The sequence below is a fragment of the Labrus bergylta genome, chromosome 5, assembly GCF_963930695.1.
Source record: "Labrus bergylta chromosome 5, fLabBer1.1, whole genome shotgun sequence".
Lineage (NCBI taxonomy): Eukaryota > Metazoa > Chordata > Actinopteri > Labriformes > Labridae > Labrus > Labrus bergylta.
This window is the reverse complement of record NC_089199.1, coordinates 21123730-21142791: the sequence shown is the minus strand read 5'-3', so window position 1 is coordinate 21142791 and position 19062 is coordinate 21123730. Positions and strand designations below refer to the sequence as shown.

At 38.6% G+C, this 19062-nt stretch overlaps 1 protein-coding gene across 1 annotated transcript in view; it reads right to left on the bottom strand.

Moving 5' to 3' along the window:
- LOC109981743 (metabotropic glutamate receptor 4) overlaps positions 1 to 19062 on the bottom strand; it is a 185993-nt gene that overhangs the window by 41735 nt on the left and 125196 nt on the right. Inside the window, exon 4 of the mRNA XM_020630682.3 lies at positions 207 to 342. Coding sequence (XP_020486338.1) covers positions 207 to 342 — 136 coding nt within the window. The remainder of the gene's footprint in view (positions 1 to 206; positions 343 to 19062) is intronic.

Below are 19062 nucleotides of genomic sequence, written 5' to 3'. Positions count from 1 at the left end.
AAAGGTGAGGAAACAGATGTTGCCACGGATAAGGTTAGCATCCCTACAAGCTCCTCTTTGTTTTCTGTTTTTTTGAAATTCATTACTGAGTGGTGTGGCAGAGTTGGGCTGAAGTGACTGTAGCAAACAGCACAGAAGGATGTAAACACATACAGTTTCTCTAAACTTCACAGGGGTGTCATCATGTGTCTTCCACCACGTCTTACCTGATGTCGTCCTCGTTCGCAAAAAGTATGACAACTCGTGCGTTTGGGTTTTCTCTGAGCCGCCGGATGATCTTGTCAAACTCTCCCTGCTTCGGCTCCCTGGGAATCTTGACGGACTGGGAGATGCACACGCCCCCTAAAAACACAGAGTTTATAGATGTTAGTGTGATAAATTAGAGAAACTAAAGAGCTTGCAGGTAATTAAAACATCAGAATAAGACTTTACATAATTGTTCCGTGAACCAAAGCTAAATATAATTAGGCACAGCAAACAATCATGCTTGAGATAATTACCTCTTCATCAGGTTAACAAGGAGTGCAAACCAACGTGACACTAAGATGATGAAATGTGGTTTTATAAAGCCGTTTAGAAGAAAGTTATTTGTCTGCTGTTTAAAGAAAGACAGGCTTGATGTTTATTAGACTTATCTGAGGTAAGGCCTTTTCCTTATATCTACTGTATATGTGTTTTTTCTGACTTAAACAAAGGTGTAGTAGTATGTATGTTGATATGCAGAGACTTTCATTTTAAGGTACTGATGGGGGTGCTGATGGCTTTGAGGTTAGGTTGTGCCTCATGTACGGAGGCTACAGTCCTCCAAGCATTGTTAAATAACGAATATGATACAATACGATATGATACGATGGGATGGGATGGGATGGGATGTGAAACGCAAATTTCTCCAAATTGTTCTTTTGGAGAAATTTGTCTCCCGCTAGTGTGCTTCACACACTTAGCTGCATCGTCAGTAGAATCAAGAAAAAACAATAGAAACAATTATCCAGCTGCAAAGAGGAGGAGCACACACCAGTGTAAACCACAATCAAAATATATTGTCCATAACCCAAATTGCACAATAGGTAAAGATGAGAATAAGATGGGAAGACCATGACACCCATTGCAGGACACTTTAAGCCTTGAGAAACAACAATCGAAGTGGGCAACTTTTTTTAAACATCCCCATGTGCTTTGGGGGACTCTGTGTTGTCAGACAGATGATCGAACTCATCAATGAATGTAAAGATTCCTAATTATTTCCATGTTGAATGATGTAAATGTATTTCTATTGGGTTAAATGTATTCCGTATTTTTAAAATGTCAAATTTGCTGTTACAGGTAAGTGCTGTATAGGAAGTGGACTTTTTGTAAGCTGTATATTTACTTCTTTCTATTTGCTCTGATGCTCTTGCTGGATGTGACATCAAAGTTCAGTAAGATAGTTCTTTGGTAGTATTTGGTTATTGTACCTGAAAATGCTCTCAGCATCATGACCACAATCAATAAATTAAATACCCCTACGAAAATAGAAAAATATTCAGTATCTCAGGGTCTCACAGCTCTGTCCAATCATATCATTCTGACCGAGCATTTAACGGCATTTAGTGGGGAACCCGCAGGGGCTGTTTTGTGAAAAATATTAAATCTGCCTCAATTTTTGCTGCTGGCCAATCATACAAACATTCCTGTCCGGTCATATAGTACATTAAATTACACACCCCAACAGATGCATCCTCCTGTGCTGCAGGATTGAATCCCAGCTTAGATCCTCAAGACACACACAAAAGGACTAACAGTCTGAGCGCCTAAAAAAACACACACACGGTTTGGTGATGTGTTGTATGAAGTCCGAGCCGTGAGGCTTCTTCAACAGGATTTCTTGGTTGCGTTTGAGAGTGCCCCAATGCGGCATGTTTGTCAGGAGGATTTGTTTTTGAGCATCCTGCAGCTCTCAGGACAGCGAGGAGGACACAGCAGAGGAAGCTCTTTTTACGGTCCGCACACTGAATCCAAAACACATACATCCTTGCTCTATCATTGTTGTATGTGGAGACCAGTTTAGCGTCAGGGCAGATTAACTTTGGGAAAGACTCATCCCGAAATTAAGTCTGTGTTTGTTCAATATGTCACAAGCAAGGTTAACTGTATAGCCTGGCAAGGTGTTCTCCAAAGAGCAAGCAGATGAAATGACACACAGGAGGGAAACTAACAGGAGTTATTGAAAAATGAACTGCAAATTAAAATTCATGTATTTATGCACCAACTACACCCACTACAACCTGATGCATGAGGATGACACAGATGACTAATACATACATTAGGGAAAATGTTTAAATGATTGCACTGCCTGTGTCACACAGTGGTGGTCTAGAGACGACCTGTCACTCTGTGGTCTTCCACCCTGGTGCCCAACTCAATAAGGGGGGGCCTCTAAATCTCGATTAAACTGTCTATAAAAAAGTTTTGAGGTCTGAGACAGAGTCCTCGTGTTGGATGAAACTGTCTCAACAGCTGTCGGCGAGCCTCGTTAAGCTTGAGAAGGTCAGACAGATTTTTGACTTAGTCCTCAGACATGTGAAGACTTTCAATATTTCTCAGCACTTTTGTCCTGCATTTAGAGCTGTGATTAGATGAGTTTGGGGAATGTAAGGCTGCAATATGCAAGGAATCAATGCATGCTGCTTGTGCCAAAGTGATTTTTCAAAATGTATTTTCTTGCTTTTTTAGCATTAATGTCAATACATGTGGCAGATTTTGTAAGCTGACGCAGAGGAGCAGGACGGCAAGTTTCCAAACCAAAAATCTCTTTACATACTCTATCCTGTGCCCTATTTTTTTAAGTATGTTAATCAATACTCATCTAGATGAACAGCAGAAACTGGATTAAAAAGCCCTTGATTTCAGCAGGGCAATGTTTGGTTTTTGAAGCTTTGTAGCTGGTTTCCCCCTCTTGAGGAGTTCCACCGTTCCAATAAAGATACTTTTTTTTCAATCCCACAAACTAAAAAATGAAATACTAAATTTGCAGACAGGATAATAAAGGTCTAGTTTCTTGATATTGATATTGAAAGCATGCATGGAAGCTTTTTGAGCCTCAAACTTTTCCAATACTTTGACTTTGTACTTGTTACTACAGTGGAAAAAGACACAAGCTTTGCCTGCAGTACAAGGAGCTGTTACAGTTTTAGCATGGGTGACCACCACGGTTGGATTAATATTCCCAACAGAGCTAGTGCCCTGAAGTGAAAACCATCTTCTATTTTAAAAATGTATGACTGTTTATGAGACTGAAGGGCCACTTAGCTTGACTTTATTAATTTGGTCTGGCATGTTTATTGTCACCAGTTACTGTTTGGAACTGTTCTTGGCCCTACTAATGAAGTTTGGTGTCTGTTGTGCCGATCTCATTTTGAGTAGAAACAAGAGTTATGATAGCAAAAACTCAGGCATCTAATGTTGACACGACTGCAAATCCAGAAGGAGGAATACAAGTTTTTATTTCTCTAACTTGACTCATACCAACATGAGCAGTTTTTTCAACTCTATAAATTCAATTGACCATTTGTTTTGTGAATTCTGTGAATTTAGTTAGCTAGTTATTAAGAAAGCATGCTTTCTAATGTTTTGATACTTTTCAATACCACGTGTTTAAAAAAAATACTATCTGTTGTGTTTACGTTTGAGAGTATCAAACCAGTGAAGCTTTTGAAAAAATAAGATGTATGGTCATATTTTCAACCAGTAGCAAGTAAAGAGAGAGAGTAGTGTTGCTAAAGTTACATAGAGAGACAGTGAAGAGAGCAAGCCCCGCTTTAAAAATCAAAGCAGTGAGAAAAAAGACAATATTTCTGATTAACCAGTTTAAGGTGCCTAGTAGTGTCAAGGCCATACTAACCAAGGCCAAATCATACCTGTGACCAGAGTGCTTTGAGACCGAGACAAGACCAAGACCATAAAATATCATAAAAATTATCATCTTGTCTTGAAATGAAGTTATTTTGTCTTTTAAAAAGAGGCGTTTTCCTTCTAATCACATTAGTGACGTGGAAAAATAGCCAATCAGTGGTGATCTTGACTGGTCTTGATTTAAAATCTGGAGACCTCCCAGTCTGAGGCTGAGACATGACCAAGTAAAAATGCTTTTGATTCCGAAACCGGTCTGAAGACTAAGACCGATTTCGAGTACTACAACACTAATGCCTAGGAGCTAATTTTGTTGTTGTTGTGGTATCGAAACAGATATCAATGTTGTTTGGTTTTATTTGTATCGTGCTGAAGTTTCAAGTTCTGATATGGTGACACCTCCAATGCTTTCTTAATCCTTCCTGCAAAGCTCTGATTGGTCAATTGTTGGACGAAATAGCCCTGGGACAGCACTTTATTTTGGTCTTGGTGCAGAGGTGAAACACAGATTTGTAGATTGTTCCTAAACATCAAAAGTCTGGTTGTGGATCAATGATTGCATGCAGCACTATCTGCTCTCATGTTTTTACCAGGCTGTCAGGAACAAACATATCTTGCTGTTTTTTTTAGGTTTCCAGTTTCCTCTTGGACATTTCTCACAGCTTTTTGAGCAGGAAGTGCAGTTTGTGTGTTTGATCCCAGCAGTGATGAGTGGTACCCCTGAAATTCACACTTAGACTGTCAGGATGCTTCATAGCATCTTTTAGTGGATGGTAGAGCGCTGCAGGAAGTGTGCGCCTTAACTGCATGCGTGTGAACATTTCATCACTTCAGCCATGTGATGACCCAGTGTGATGACCCAGTTGTCCAGTTGACTCAAACAGGCTCTGTTATTGGTCATTTGCTGTGTTTACTTAAAGTGATGGGTGGAGAATGCCATGCCATTACTCTGCGGTTGCTCATGTGCCAGAGAACAGGACTATCCTGGTGTGATCCAAACAACATTTTCTCTAAAATGAATAGAAACCAACAGTGACATGTGGCTGCTCCAGTGTCAGAACAGCCTCAAACATCTAATCTGTCTTCTCCAAAGAGGCCGAGCAGCTCTATTTTTTTTTTTTACTTATTCATGTTAAGATGCCTTCCAGATTAAATCACACACACTCAGACACAGTGTGTGGGACAAACACAATCCCATACAATTTTCAAGTTAAGACATCAACAACTGGTGCATTTCTTTATGATCTGAATTATGTGAACATGAGATTCCTCCACCACAAAATCAGAGTATGTGGCCGCTGCGATTAAGACTTCAGAGGAAAACAGCCTGATACATTAGAGATAAGAGCATGTAAAATGTGAGCTTTATTTGTCTTTACTGGTGTATCAGCAGACACATTTAGGTCAATACGTTGATCAGACAGCTTCTCTGCTAATAGCATGAGATCCTCACCCTACTCTCTCTCGCTCTCTCATTCCACATTGACTCGTCCCAACCATCAATTACACATTTCGGTCATTGTTGTATTTTGCTTCACAACATCCAACACTTCATTATGCCACACATTCATTTCACACTACTGACTTCATTGACGGACACACTCCATGTTTGCAGTTACCATTTCAATTGTTTACTTTCATACATTAACTTTACTGTATATTTATTTGCTGTGTCAGATTACATTTCTGTTTGTCCATTATACTTAACTCTGGGTTTAAGAGGCCTCTTTGTGTTCTTCCATTTGAACCTGATCCTGGTACCAAACAGAACTTCTACATAACTATATTCCATTTGTTTGTTTCATTGCTCATTGTTTAACCAAACTACAATCTAATTCTATAATAATGACAAATATTCAAAGATTAGGCAACAACAGCATCTTCAGGTAAAGATTTTTTTAACCTTGCCCCTATTTTAACTTGTTGCGGTGAATGGCTCATAAGAAATGGAATGGAATTGTTTCTGTGAATTGTCAGAAGCCAGGCTTTGATACAGTCTGCAATGGCTGCCACGTAATCTTCAGAGGGAACTGCACTCAACAAAGTACGTCCACCCTAAGTGCTTGATTTAAGAAAATAAAAAAAATAAAAAAAACTGAGCTCTGCTTTCTGTTCTTCAACAAATCAATCACATTTCCACTCCCACGTTCCTGCAACAACTTACTGTAGATCTCTGAAGAATTGGGAGTTAGGCTTCCTCTGAGTGGCACTACCCTTTCTGTTTAAACCAAAGAATCTTAACAAAGATTCGCTTAGAAAAGCAAACTATTTAAGAAGACAATTAGGTCTGTTTAAATGCTGAGGTGATCTAAAACAAGACCATACAATACCCCCCCACCCAAAAAATAAAAAAAATGTATGCAATTGAAAATATTTATCTGCTTGGGTCTTGTGTTATTTTTATGAGCAACATCGAACACCTCTCTTGTACCTACTGTAACTTTCAGTGTACTGTATAGAATCCGCTTCCTGTGATACTTTAAGCCGTAAGAAAGCAACAGGAAAGACGATAAATTAATCTTCATGTCACTTTCTTCATTCTGCCTGTATTATGAAAAGAAACAATGCTTTTACATTCCAGAGTTTTCATGTAATCACTCAACGTCTAATATGCAGAGTTTCCTCTTCATGTGAAAACAGCAGTGAGCTGATTGATAGTTAGTGAGCGGCAGTCCTATATGAAATGACAGCTTTTTTTATCCACCGAAACTATGAGTTCCTGCTCTGTGCTTCAATTTGAATAAATTATGCAAGGACCTCTTAATCAGTGAGTAAGAAAAAACCCCAGAAGACACAGATGTCAATGGTGGTGAATACTAATCTCACTAAATCACCAATAATGACCAGTTCCAGCTGGATTAATGAGGACATCTCTCAGAAAGAAGTTTGACAGAGGTCATGGATGGGATCATTTTTAGATCTTATGTGAACAGAGGTTATATAAGATGAAATATGTGAGCTAGTTATGGGCATGCCACTCAACAGATGCACTGTGGTTTTATTAACACAAATAAAACATAAACTATAGACCATTAGGTGTGTACACAGTGATGACAGGTTTGGTGGGCGGAGCTCAACTGGAGGTAGACAGTAAGATAGCGGTACCTTGCTGTCATCAAAAAGTTATGGATCTGGACGCCTTCTCCAATTATTTTATTGCTTGGCACTGTAAGTTGTCTTACAGTGACTCGCTAACCCTTAGCAATGGGGTCAGTTTTCTTGACCCGTACTCACTGTTGAGGTCAGTGGCTCAAGGGTGCAACTAAATGGTCAGAAGTTTTTAAATACCTTTTCCTTGTGGAGAAACCCAGTGTCCATACTAAAGAAAAACTCAAGGCATTCAAATCTCTTGATGCACTATGTTCTCATATCCAGGAAATTAAATAACAACATTAGTCAGAAGTTTTTTGTGTATTAAAGACTGACATACTGCCCAGTCAGACAGACAAACAACAAAATACTGACACCAAACTCCACTTGTGTGGCTTGGTTAGGTGGTCATGGTGCGAGCCTAACGGCTGTGAAGTAATTTCGACATCATAGCTGGCACCTCGGTAGCTGAAAGGTGACTACTGTCTGTCACCTAACAGCAGTGTTGTTGGTTTGATACCAGTCGCTCCCCCTCCCTGTCTTCTGCTTCTTCACTTTCATTGTATCCAACTGAGCCCCCCCCCCCCTTCCAAAAATAGGGCTTCCAAGTGCAGAAAAGTCACAAAAGTTTACAGAAGAGTTTAAGTCCTGAACTGACAAGGTACTCAAAGCTCAAAGAGGAAGCTGGGATCCTGAGAAACACTGTTTGATGCTGGAGAGTTTCACTTTGTCTGTGATGCTTTACCTTCCTGCTGCATTTACAATACAAAGAGAAATCTTCTAGGGTTGCTGTCGGCTTGCTTTGCACGATGAAGTTGTTTTTGTGGATATGTGAGGAGATTTGAAATTATCTTTTCTTGCAAATGATTCTCTCGCTTGCCAGGTGCATACTATGTTTACATTACTTGTCTGTGTGAGTGTTTTAACCTGTTTTCGAGTCATATTTTCAACTGCATGCTCTGTAAGGATGTCTTGTTGTTTTGTTTGTCCATGTTCTGTCCATGTTCAATCAAACTAAAGGAATACAATAGTAATAGGGCTGGAAACACAATTCGCACTTTCTCTGCTCTGCTGAATTTCCTAACTGTCCATCTTTTCCCTCGTTATTTGTTCACCACACGCCTCTTTATGTTTAGTGTGTAGAGCCAATCAAGTAAATAATTAACATGTGAAAGGCGTCATCTTGACTTCATCTTGTCCTTTCCTGTTTATTAGCTTCAGATAACACTGACTTTAAATGTCTGTTTCATGTGTTTTTCAGAGCATGCAAAGCTGGTTGATGTTGGATTTCAAGCTTCAAACATTGTGCTTAACAGAGTGAGAGCACATGTAGCAGTCTAAGTCATGCAGAAATGTAATTAGTCACTTTTATTTAGTCAAAGACGTGTAGCATGTTTTGCAAAAAAATTACAAGTGGCCTTGAGGATCTGAAAAATAGGAATAAACACAATAGAGATAACAGAAGAACTTCAAGTGGTTGAAATAATATCAGTCAACCTAATGAGTTTATGATCTATATGTGCAAACATTTTGGTTAATCAGGACATGTTAACAGATATTTGCATGACATGGTTTGTGTCAGAGTGCAATAGCTACTTTCAAAAACACTATCCATAAATAACTACACAACTAAATGTCAGTAAGATTCAGCCATATTTTATCCTTATGCCTGGAAGGTTTTTTTTTTTTTTTTTTTAGTTGTGTTTGTTAGTTGGCAGGAAATCTAAAAAAAATATACAAACCATTTTCAATAAAACTTGAAGGAGAGTTCAGCCAAGGGCCAAGGAACAAGAGATGAGCTTATTGTTCACAACCAAAGCCAGGCACAGAGTCAGAAGATTTCTAAACTGACTACTTAACATTACAAGAAGAAAAGAAAACTACTTTTTTAATAGTGTAGTTATTTAAATGTTTAAGAAACTTTGGCAAGTTTTTCTTTTATGTGAAGCATCTTTTCCCTTACACATATACTGAACTTATTTTCACATCACATGAATAAACTACAAACAAAGATTGCTGCTTAATTTTGCCATTCACCATTTTTGTGTCTTTCGGCTGTTTGTTTTGGTTTTACCACTCACAAATATATTTTTTGGTTATTCTGGTTGCAGCAGACAGTTTTAAAAAACAAACTGCACTCTACCTGCCAAGTGCAAAACAACAGGAGAAAATAAGTGACAATCGAGTGAACATGAGGCTAAAGTTCGAACAATAAGCTATGAGGTTTTCAAAATAAAGCCTCAGTTTCTACACGTTCGGGATGTGTTCATTTTTAAATGTTGTCAGCATCTTTATTATAAAACCTTGCTGTTGTATTTGTGTGTTACATATTTTGCCTCGATGACAACATAACACAGATGCATTGAACAAATGCAATTCAACACATTTTCTGACTGAAATATGACTTTTGAATTTAATTTACACTTTTTTCAAAATCAGCAAAAGTTAGCATCTTTTTTATACTGTATTGTTGATTTTTATTTCTCTCCATTAACAATTCAGTTTTTTATTAAGTAAAATGATTGAATTGGGTCTTGTTGAAGCGAGGATGGCACAGATTGCAAGCATGAATCTTATTCGGTGTTGTTGCTGTGTTGCTCTGTTCGTTTCCAATCTTTTCCTTCTTCCTCTATCCCACTTTCCAACCCCGACACAGTCTCAGCAGACGGCTGTTCATCATGAGTCTGGTTGTGCTCGTGGTTTCTGCCTCCTAAAGGACATTTTTTATTTGCCACTAACTTTGCTCAATATCACTTAGTTATGTGCTCATGATGGGATAATGTTGGGTCTTTGAAAAAATAATTTAAAGATATAATAATAAAATATATAATATAACAAAGAGTATGGTCTTTACCTGCTCTTTTTGTTAAGCGTCTCAAGATAACATTTGTTATAAATTTGTGCTATACAAATAAAGATTGATCGATGAAACAAGCCTTATGTATGTTTTTAACAGGCCTATTTTAGAATTCTTAGTTCTAGTAAATTGCCTCTGTGGTAAACACCTCCTGGAATGGTTAATTTTCTGAAGAACAAAGTAGGAAGGCCATCTGGCTCTAATCCTTTTGACATGTCAGTGTGAAAACTGTTGAAGGCTAACAGCAATGTTGCTTTCTTTTTATTTCGGTGTTTTTGTCCTCCGTTGAATGGCTTCTCGCAATTCTGCTTTTGTCAAAATAAACACATGAATGTGTTCTTACACAACATCGTTCACAGAGGTTGGGAACAAAAATTTACATGTCAGTGCAACTCAAGTTATGTAAGCAAAAATAAAAAGTCCCTGAAAAATGTATCACAGGGGGTTACATTTAGATGTTGATGACCCTGAAACTAGTATTCAATACACATATGAGGCTTTATGGACTTGGGTTGGGAACTGGAGGGTCACCAGTTCAAGTGCCAGACCAAAGTATAGAGAAATGGTTACTAGTTACTGAAGAGGTGCCAGTTCACATCCTGGGCACAATGTTTTTAGTGTATTTTTTTTATCAAAGTCTGAAGTCCATATTGAAATGTCAAAAAACAACAACAAAAAAAAAAACAGTTTAATCTCATCTTTTCTCTCTCTTTGTGTCCAATAGTACTTTGGCAGACAACAAAATGGAGCACTGCCGCCATTGATGGTATTTGGATGAAAAGGACATTTTGACAACTATGGCCAGTTACATCCCTTTTTGATTAAAACTTCCTTCTGTCATCTCTGCCTTTCAAACAAACACTTTAAAAAATAGCATTTCTATTGTGCTGTCAGCTGAATTACCAAAGAAAATAGGCCATCACAGTAATGTCTTCCCAGCATTTCTGTGCACCAAAAAAGAGCTAATTTCTCTCATTCTTTGGCGGAGTCAAAACCTGTCAGCATTTAAAATGTGACCTTATGTTTTTTTTATCTCCTCCATCAAGCTAATCACTGTTGTGTTTTGAAGCACCAGAAGGCAGTGCCTGAATGAATCATCCCTCAAAGTCAGAGCAATGTTGAATGAAGGGTGTGTCTGCCATGTCATATTCAAGCAAAAGAAAAATAATTTAATCGCAGAGCCCTTCCTCCCGACCATTCAGTCTCCTCTCCTGAGGTATCACAAAAGATATCCCATTAACAGATGGATCGACACAAGCCTTTCAGAGCTATCCCTCTTCAAAGTGCGAGACGAAAAAAATAAAACACATGGGTGCATAATGTTCCATTTTACTTTTCACCTCTCCTCTAAAGCAAGGGCAGTATAGTTTCAATCAAACCAATTGACTTCTGGCTGACCTCTTTCCTGTGACTACAGTCTGGAGACGCCTCGGGCAGAGTTGACTCCACACACTAAACCCTAAGAACAGGAGTGCTTTAGACCGGAGCCTACCTAATTGACTCTGTAATAGTGTCATAGTTCAGTGCCACCAAATTGACTGAATTCTCAAACATGCTTTGGCAACACTGATACCCTGAAAAATGACAAAAAGGCCCTGCGGTGCAACTCCAAGTTTATTAAGATTTATATCAAGGAGCAACAAAACAGTGCTGATATCGCCCTCAATAAGACCTCATTTGCATTCAGAATTGATCAATCTCTCCGCCACCAACATGTTGATATGGTCTACACCTGTCCATTAGGCCACAATCTTAAAGCTGCATGTAAAAATAATTAACAGATAAATTGTAGACATATATACAAATGGGTTGCTTGTAATAACATTCAAACAAAAAATATAAGCCTACTCTATAGTTCGAAAGTGGAAACTTGTGTAAAAAAAAAGAAATGGTCTCCACCATTTTGCCTATTTCACGACTAGCCAAAAGTTAATTGGAGTCAGCATGCACTGTGCAGCAGTCACAGCATATAAACGTCTCGCACCACTCCGATTGGCTCGAGGTGAATTCTCCAGAGAATATCCTGCTGCATTCTCACATTAGCTCACTTGGACTTGCTGCAGAAAAAATACTAGGGGTCTGGCAGGAGAAACTCCAGGTGAGGTCAGAGTGACAAATGTGGCTGTTTGCGTTCACACATACAGCTACTCCTGGAAATATCAGGAGTTTTCCAGGAGATGTCTGCAAGTGTGAAAGCCTTAATTGGGTGTCACAACTCCTCATTAGGATGATGTCACTGAGACGACGTCCATATTTGATACAGTCTGTGGTAGTTCCCCAGAGCTGTCCAGAGCATTTTAGCATCTTTAAGCTTATAGTTTTGGTTTTCTAGCCCCATAACATACATTTTTTATTGGTTTTCTGGGCAAAAAGGTGTCCGACAGTGATTGTTGGATTATTAAGCAGCTAAACAACCTTATAACCTCTGAAGATGGCTGAGAGCTAAATGAAGCTAAGAGGGTGAATGTTGAACTTTAATAAACCAGGTGACTTTAAACAACTCCAAAATATGCTTATTTTGTTTCTGGTAGTATAAGCTAGGAACTGCAAGCTAACATGCTAGATCAGTTTGTAAGACAATACTTCATAAATTGTTACAGCTGTCAGTGTTTCTTCAGTGTTCATTATATGTGTGTGAGTTATATTATTTTTTTACCCTTCAAAGTGAGAGCTTCATTCACTTCAGACGACGGGGATATTTCTTTTAATACAGTCTAGCCAGGCTGGGCCTTTTCCAGCGAGTGTTTTTCACACCTCTGACCTGTTCTGTGTGAAAAGGGACTGCTGCTTACATTCAAAAGCTGTTAATTAAAAAGAGGAAAAAGTCCAGGCGCCATATGGAGGACACTACCTAACAGCAGACATGTGTTGTTTTGGAATTTCACTTTGCTGCTCGTCTCTGTGTTTCGGTGGAGATGAGGTCATCTGGAGTGACAGGCTGACAATGATTAGGCCTTCACCGGCCGCCAGTGCTTTTTAAATCTGCTATGTACGCTCTCACATGGCTCAGTCAAAAAAAAAAAAAAAATCTGGTGTCAATGGTTTGATTTATTTATTGAGAAGTTTTTTTTTTCTTTCTAGAAAATGCAGACAACTATTTGTTGGTGTTTATCGTTTGCCTAATGTTTTATTGTTGCTATTGTGAGAGATATTCTGAGTGGGAGGAAAGAAACCTGCAAAAGCAGAGAAAATGTCTTATGAGAGAAAGCTAAGCCTCCAGAATGACACACAGCTGCTCTTGAGTATTTTTGCACCATAATTGACGTGCCACAAGCATAATTTCCCATCATTAGAGGGACCTGTTGCCTGGGAGCACGGGAGCTTCCAAGGAGGAAAATCTAAGCCCTTAAGCTGCCAGGCCTGAGAGATAACAAAGCTGCAGAGATATGGACAAAATATGCGGACAACAAACAAGCCCATTTTGCCCATTCATTATGTTGGGTTGTGGAAATCGTAATAAGCATTCTGTCGGACAAAATGAATGCAGACACGGGACACATTTTCATAAAGCTTTTGCACAGCATTGTAAAACAAGTGACACCTCAAAATGTCAAAAAAAAAACAGAGTAAAGCTTCCTGTCTCTTCCTTTTCAAAATCTCCTCCATCCCTACATCTCCTCACCTTCCTGCCCTCTGCAAACCTACACCGCCCTGAAGAAAAGCTCGGCTGCAGGAGATAAACGACCCCTGTCCATTCGTCATCATCACCTCCTCGCCAATTAAACGCCGACAGAACCCTGCAGAGGAAGCAGCTGCTTTCATCTTCTAATTGACTGATTGATTCGCCTGTTTTTCTTATCACCCTATAAGATGTTTTTTATGAAGCCACGCGACAGTGTTTCGTTTGATTTATAGAACGCAGCTCTGGCGGGTGCACTGATGTGGGAAGGTGATATAAACACCATTTGTGAATTCATATGGTACAAAAACCCTCTGCCGAGAAAACAAAGAAGGAAAAAAAAAAAACGTTGAGTGTTTTGTTTTGCTAATTTGTTCTGGCTGTGGAGTCCCTGTAGAATAGACTGAAATATGGACAGAAAAATGCACATTTGCACATTTTCATTTTGTTCATAAATATCCAAAATCTGACACAGAAAAAAGACTGACTTCACAGTGTGGTGTCTAAAAGATGTTGAGGCTGTTATGTTGCCTTCATGTATTGAGAAGCCCTGAGGATGTTTACCTTTTGTTTTTTTATTCCTCTGGGATCTATCTCCAACCTACCCTTCAGGATATTACTGTAAACACATTAAGAATCATTTTTCATTAGAGAGCGGTTTGTCAGCCTTGGATTTAGTTGAAGACACCTCTCGATCCTGACATCAGTTTTATATCCTGTGAGGCTTAAAACACCTTTATTTCCCCTTTGAGGGAATTATGAATAATGCAAGTTCTCTTAACAACATTTGACTTCAGTGTTTGAAAAAGACCCGTTTTCTTATTACTGTACAGACTGAAACTGTTATTTTAAGATATGAGGACCTTATTTATGTTGCACTAATGTACATCTATATATTTGATCCGTTTTGCTGAGATGAATGTCTCCCTCACACTTTCATATGAAGATTGAGAATTGGATTTATTCATCCATAAAATCATGGACATTATAGTGTTCCCATCTCATCAACCAACACTGATTACAGAACATAGGAAATAAATATCTATTAAAGAGATGAATAGATAATAGATTTTAAAAGGCGGGTTTACTCTCTTTACCAGCCACAACTTCCAATCTGCCTTATTTTATTACAAACACAGAGATAGCAGTCACACCTCATAAATCCATACAACCTTTTATCACAGCATTACATTTATTGAGAATGCGTGACGTTAAACGGTAAATGGACTTGAGCTTGTATAGTGCTTTTTTCAGCCTTTTGACATCTCAAAACGCTTTTACGCCAACGCTTTTACACATTGACACACTGATGGCAGATGCTTATGTGTAAAGTGACCATCAGAAGTAACTAATCCCATTCATACACATGTATACGCGACCAACAAAGCAGCGGGAGCAACTTGGGGTTAAGTGTCTTGCCCAAGGACACATTGGACATGTTGCTGCAGGAGCTGGAGATCAACCCCCGACCTTCCGGTAGAGACGACTGACTCTACCCACTGAGCCACAGCCGCCCCCAGATAACAAGATTTTTTGGGGAGACTTTTTGAAAATGTTGAATTAACTTTCAGTTTTTTTTTTAATTGTTTTTGATGCCACTCATACATATTTTTTTATTTGTTTGCAATCGTCAATCCTAGCAGACTTACAGAAACAACACACTTTGTAAGACTTGGTCTAATCAACTCCAAACTAGCAGCTTTCCAGGACTCGCTGTGAAAACTTGATCCACCTTTCACCTTCCGTCTGCTTCATCTGTTTGGATTCTAGCATGGGAGAATCAACAGGAAAACCAGCAGGACAGACAGTGGCCGCCAATTTCCATACAGAAAAACCCACAAAGCATTTTGGCAGCTCGCTGACTGCAGCATCAACAGAGCTTTACAGCCATAATGCCATCAACAGACTGGGGACTGACGACATAAAAGCCAGTCCAGTGTACAGTACTCAGGCTTTATTTTAATTTGTTGGCTGTTAACCAGCTGAGTGGGACACATTTAGGTTGATTTCATGCAAGCAGAACAGTCCAAGGATGGGAATGTAAAACTTTATCCATCACTTTGATCAAGAGTGAACTGAATGGTCTGACATTTGGCAAGACGGCTTCAACAGAGAATAAATCAAGTTGACTTCGGGGATCCCCTGAATGATTTTAGTGTCCCTAGCAGGTCAAAATGTTCACTTATCACCACTTCTATCAATAAACCTCTGTAGTCCACAGGGCTTATAGTAGAAAACATCCTGAGCCTGAAATGTTGATTTCTTTTTTTAGGGGGGTGGGGGGTACTGCATAGATTGACTTGTCTATAACACAGTGGTTATTCAACTTTTACGGTACAAAATAGTAAACAAAGTGGCATTTGACTGGGCATATTGGTTAATGCCATTAAAAAGTAGTGTATTTGCTGTTTAACAGTTAAAACCTGTCCTACTTTGTTTCTGACTGGCTCGTAATGTTGGTTAGGTTGAGAGAAAAGACACATTAGCTGTAACAGTTTCTATGTCTCTCTGCTGTTCTTTTGTTTTACACAACACCTGTGTTTGCAACATGTCCTTCCTGAATCTGAATAAATCCAACATGTGTTTTTAACCATTAAATTGGCATCAATTATTCTGCATGTAGCTGGTAGCTTGCTTGAGCTTCTGACTCCATCCATATATGACAGTATTGTGACCTGGCTTTCATCAGAAAGGTTCACTTGAAGTAGTGCTGGGCGATATGGCCTAAATTTGATATCACAATATTTTTTTTGCCTAATGTCGATATTCAATATGACTCGATATTTAGCCTATTAAAGTTTATAAATGTAACCCATAAAACTGAATCTCCACTGTATAAAAAAAAAGATCACTGGCTCGACCATTGTAACCGCTGGCCCAGGAACATTACTGTTGATTCGAAAAATAACAGTCACCAATTTACTCTTGAACCATTCTAATGCAAAAGTAAATTACAACTTTTATTTAATTAATTGAGCTCTAGTTATAATTTTTTTTTTGTATTTTTCTAATATTAATGTGCTCATGTTTATTCACCGTGCTGGTAACTGTAAGAGTCTACTGAATCTGACTGATATTAATATGAGGCTGTGATAGAGCTGGAATTGTTATGATCTTTCTCTCTTTCTTTCTTCTCTGTGAGAAACTCTTCATCCTTAGATCTTTACTTTCGGAGCTCTCTTAAGGGCTAAGATGCTTTGTGAATAACTTTTATCTTTACCATGATCTAGTCTTTAACTTTAAGGGGAAATTTAGCTGCAGCGTGTTCCAGCTCCAGCTGTCTGTCACTGTGGCTCAAACTTTTCTACCTTCTGTTTTCGTCATGGCCTGCTGTCACTCTCAACTCTTCCGGTGATTTTTTTACCTTTGAATGCTGATTCAAAGCTTTTGTCGGGATCTGATGGTTTTAAAACCGTTTTACTAAACATGTTTTTTAGTAGAGAAAACCTGCACTAAAATCTGGTTATAATGTCGAGCCCTGCATTATGTACCCTTTTTTTGGAAGTAATTCGGCCTCGCTCGAATCATTTTCTTTCTCCTCCATGTTGGTCGCTTACAAGAGCTAGGCTACACAGTGGAAGGAGTGGAGTTTGCTCCGCCCCTTTCGTCTCAGCGGAACAAGTGCTGTCGCGAAAATCTCGCGGAGCAACAAAATATTGCGAGAAAACTTAGAAGTAGTTTAAAAAATAAAATCGATGTCCCCTTTTCCATATCAAGCATTAATTAAATATCGATCGAATCGAGCTTCAAGATAAATCGCCCAGCACTAACTTAAAGGTAAACTCCCACTGTCTAACAAACATTTATTGGCAATGTTTTGGTACGAGACCTTCATCAGGCAAAACACAGACTGACCAACAGTGTGATAAAAATAAAACCCTGTAAAAGGCTGCATGCAGCTCACAAACTGAACTGTTGGTATTTCAGTCTAATGGAACTTAACTGGACACCAACATGTAAGGACGATTCAACAACTGCAGTAATTTATAACAATGCAACTTGTTCAAAAGTAAAGTGTGCAACCCCTTCAGCAATGAAAAATTAAAAAAGAATATCTACTATTCATAGAATAAAAATATTGATACTTGGCGGATATGAATCAATAATATCACCACTCAAAATATCTTGATACTATGCTGTATCAATTCCTCCCACCTCTAGTTACAATACTTACTCCGACCAATGATGCCAGATTCTGACATTTACAGACCGTAAAGATGGAGCTGATTGGTTTAAATTCCCTGAGTGTCTTTAGAAAATGTCATTTTGCTCTCAGATAAACATTTTCTTTCTTTTAAACAAGATTTCTTAAATGTGGGTAGTCTAAGAAACTCCCTCATAAAAACGTATCTTCATGTTAAATTGTCGATTGTGCACAGTGTTCTTAATGCATCACTTAGGAGATAACATTAAACAAAGAAGTCTGTTTTCTTTATTCGTCGCTCCAGAAAACAATCCACCAAACAGGATTGTGTACTGAAAGGAAAAATATTTCACACCCTGATGTTGTTAAGTGCGCGGCTGCAACAAACCAATTTTGCATCAAAGAAGCGAGATGAAAAGAATTCAAAGCGACAGTGATATCATTCTCCCCGAGATCTCATGCAACAACATTTTCACTGCATTGTGGCAAAGCAAGAGTGCTGCATCTGCAAACATGTTAGTGTGCTCACAAAATATCAATAAACATACCAGAAGAATGCACAAATAAGCTGTTAATGTACACTGGATTCTTCTCCACTTCCCAAGCCTAACCTTTGCTTTGTAAATCATGAAAAAACATCTTAATGTGTTTGTACGAGTCATGTGATGATTGTTTTCATGTTAATTACTGGTGAGACCTTTTCTCCTTTTTGTGTGCTTAGAAAGAGCGTCTGTGGAACGCAACACGTTGCAGCGTGTGTGAAAACACGACCTCTCAATGTTAAACAACAGCGAGCAGATGGCCCAGATACTGTTTGTGTGTCTGTGTCTCCGCGTCAGGCTTTGAATGTGAAGGTATTTTTGTGTCGTGAAGATGAAGACTGCTATGATGAAAGCCGGTTTCAAATTGCTTCCATCATTTACCTCCTGTTTGCTTCTTTGTGTAAGAGAAATATGTTTATGAAAGACAGAGTAACACACCTTGGAGCGATCAGGTGGCAGTGTTTCTGTTATTTTCTACTTTTTAAGTTCCATAATGTTTTCAGACTTTAGGGTAGATATTTTGATACCATGTGTTTTTAAATGATACAAACTTTTTTTTTTTTTTTAGATTTGTTTGGGGCTTTTTGTGCCTTTAATGGAGAGAAAGGACAGTGGATAGAGTCGGAAATTATAGACAGAGAGAATGGGGAATGACAAGCAGGAAAGGATGTCCGCTTTGAAGACTACATCCTCCGCACATGGGGCCTACAGCGCCCCACAAACTTAACACATTATTCTAATGATCACTAGTATCTAGTAGAGGTGTAAAATCAATTTGTCTTTTTTACACAAAGCTGCTGCAGGTAAAAGAGAGAGACATCAGTGGTGGTCTATTACAGATCAAGGGTCGGTTGAGATTGATAATTGAGATGGAATATTTTTTTAAAGTGATCTATACGATATTATTGGGAAAGACCAAAGA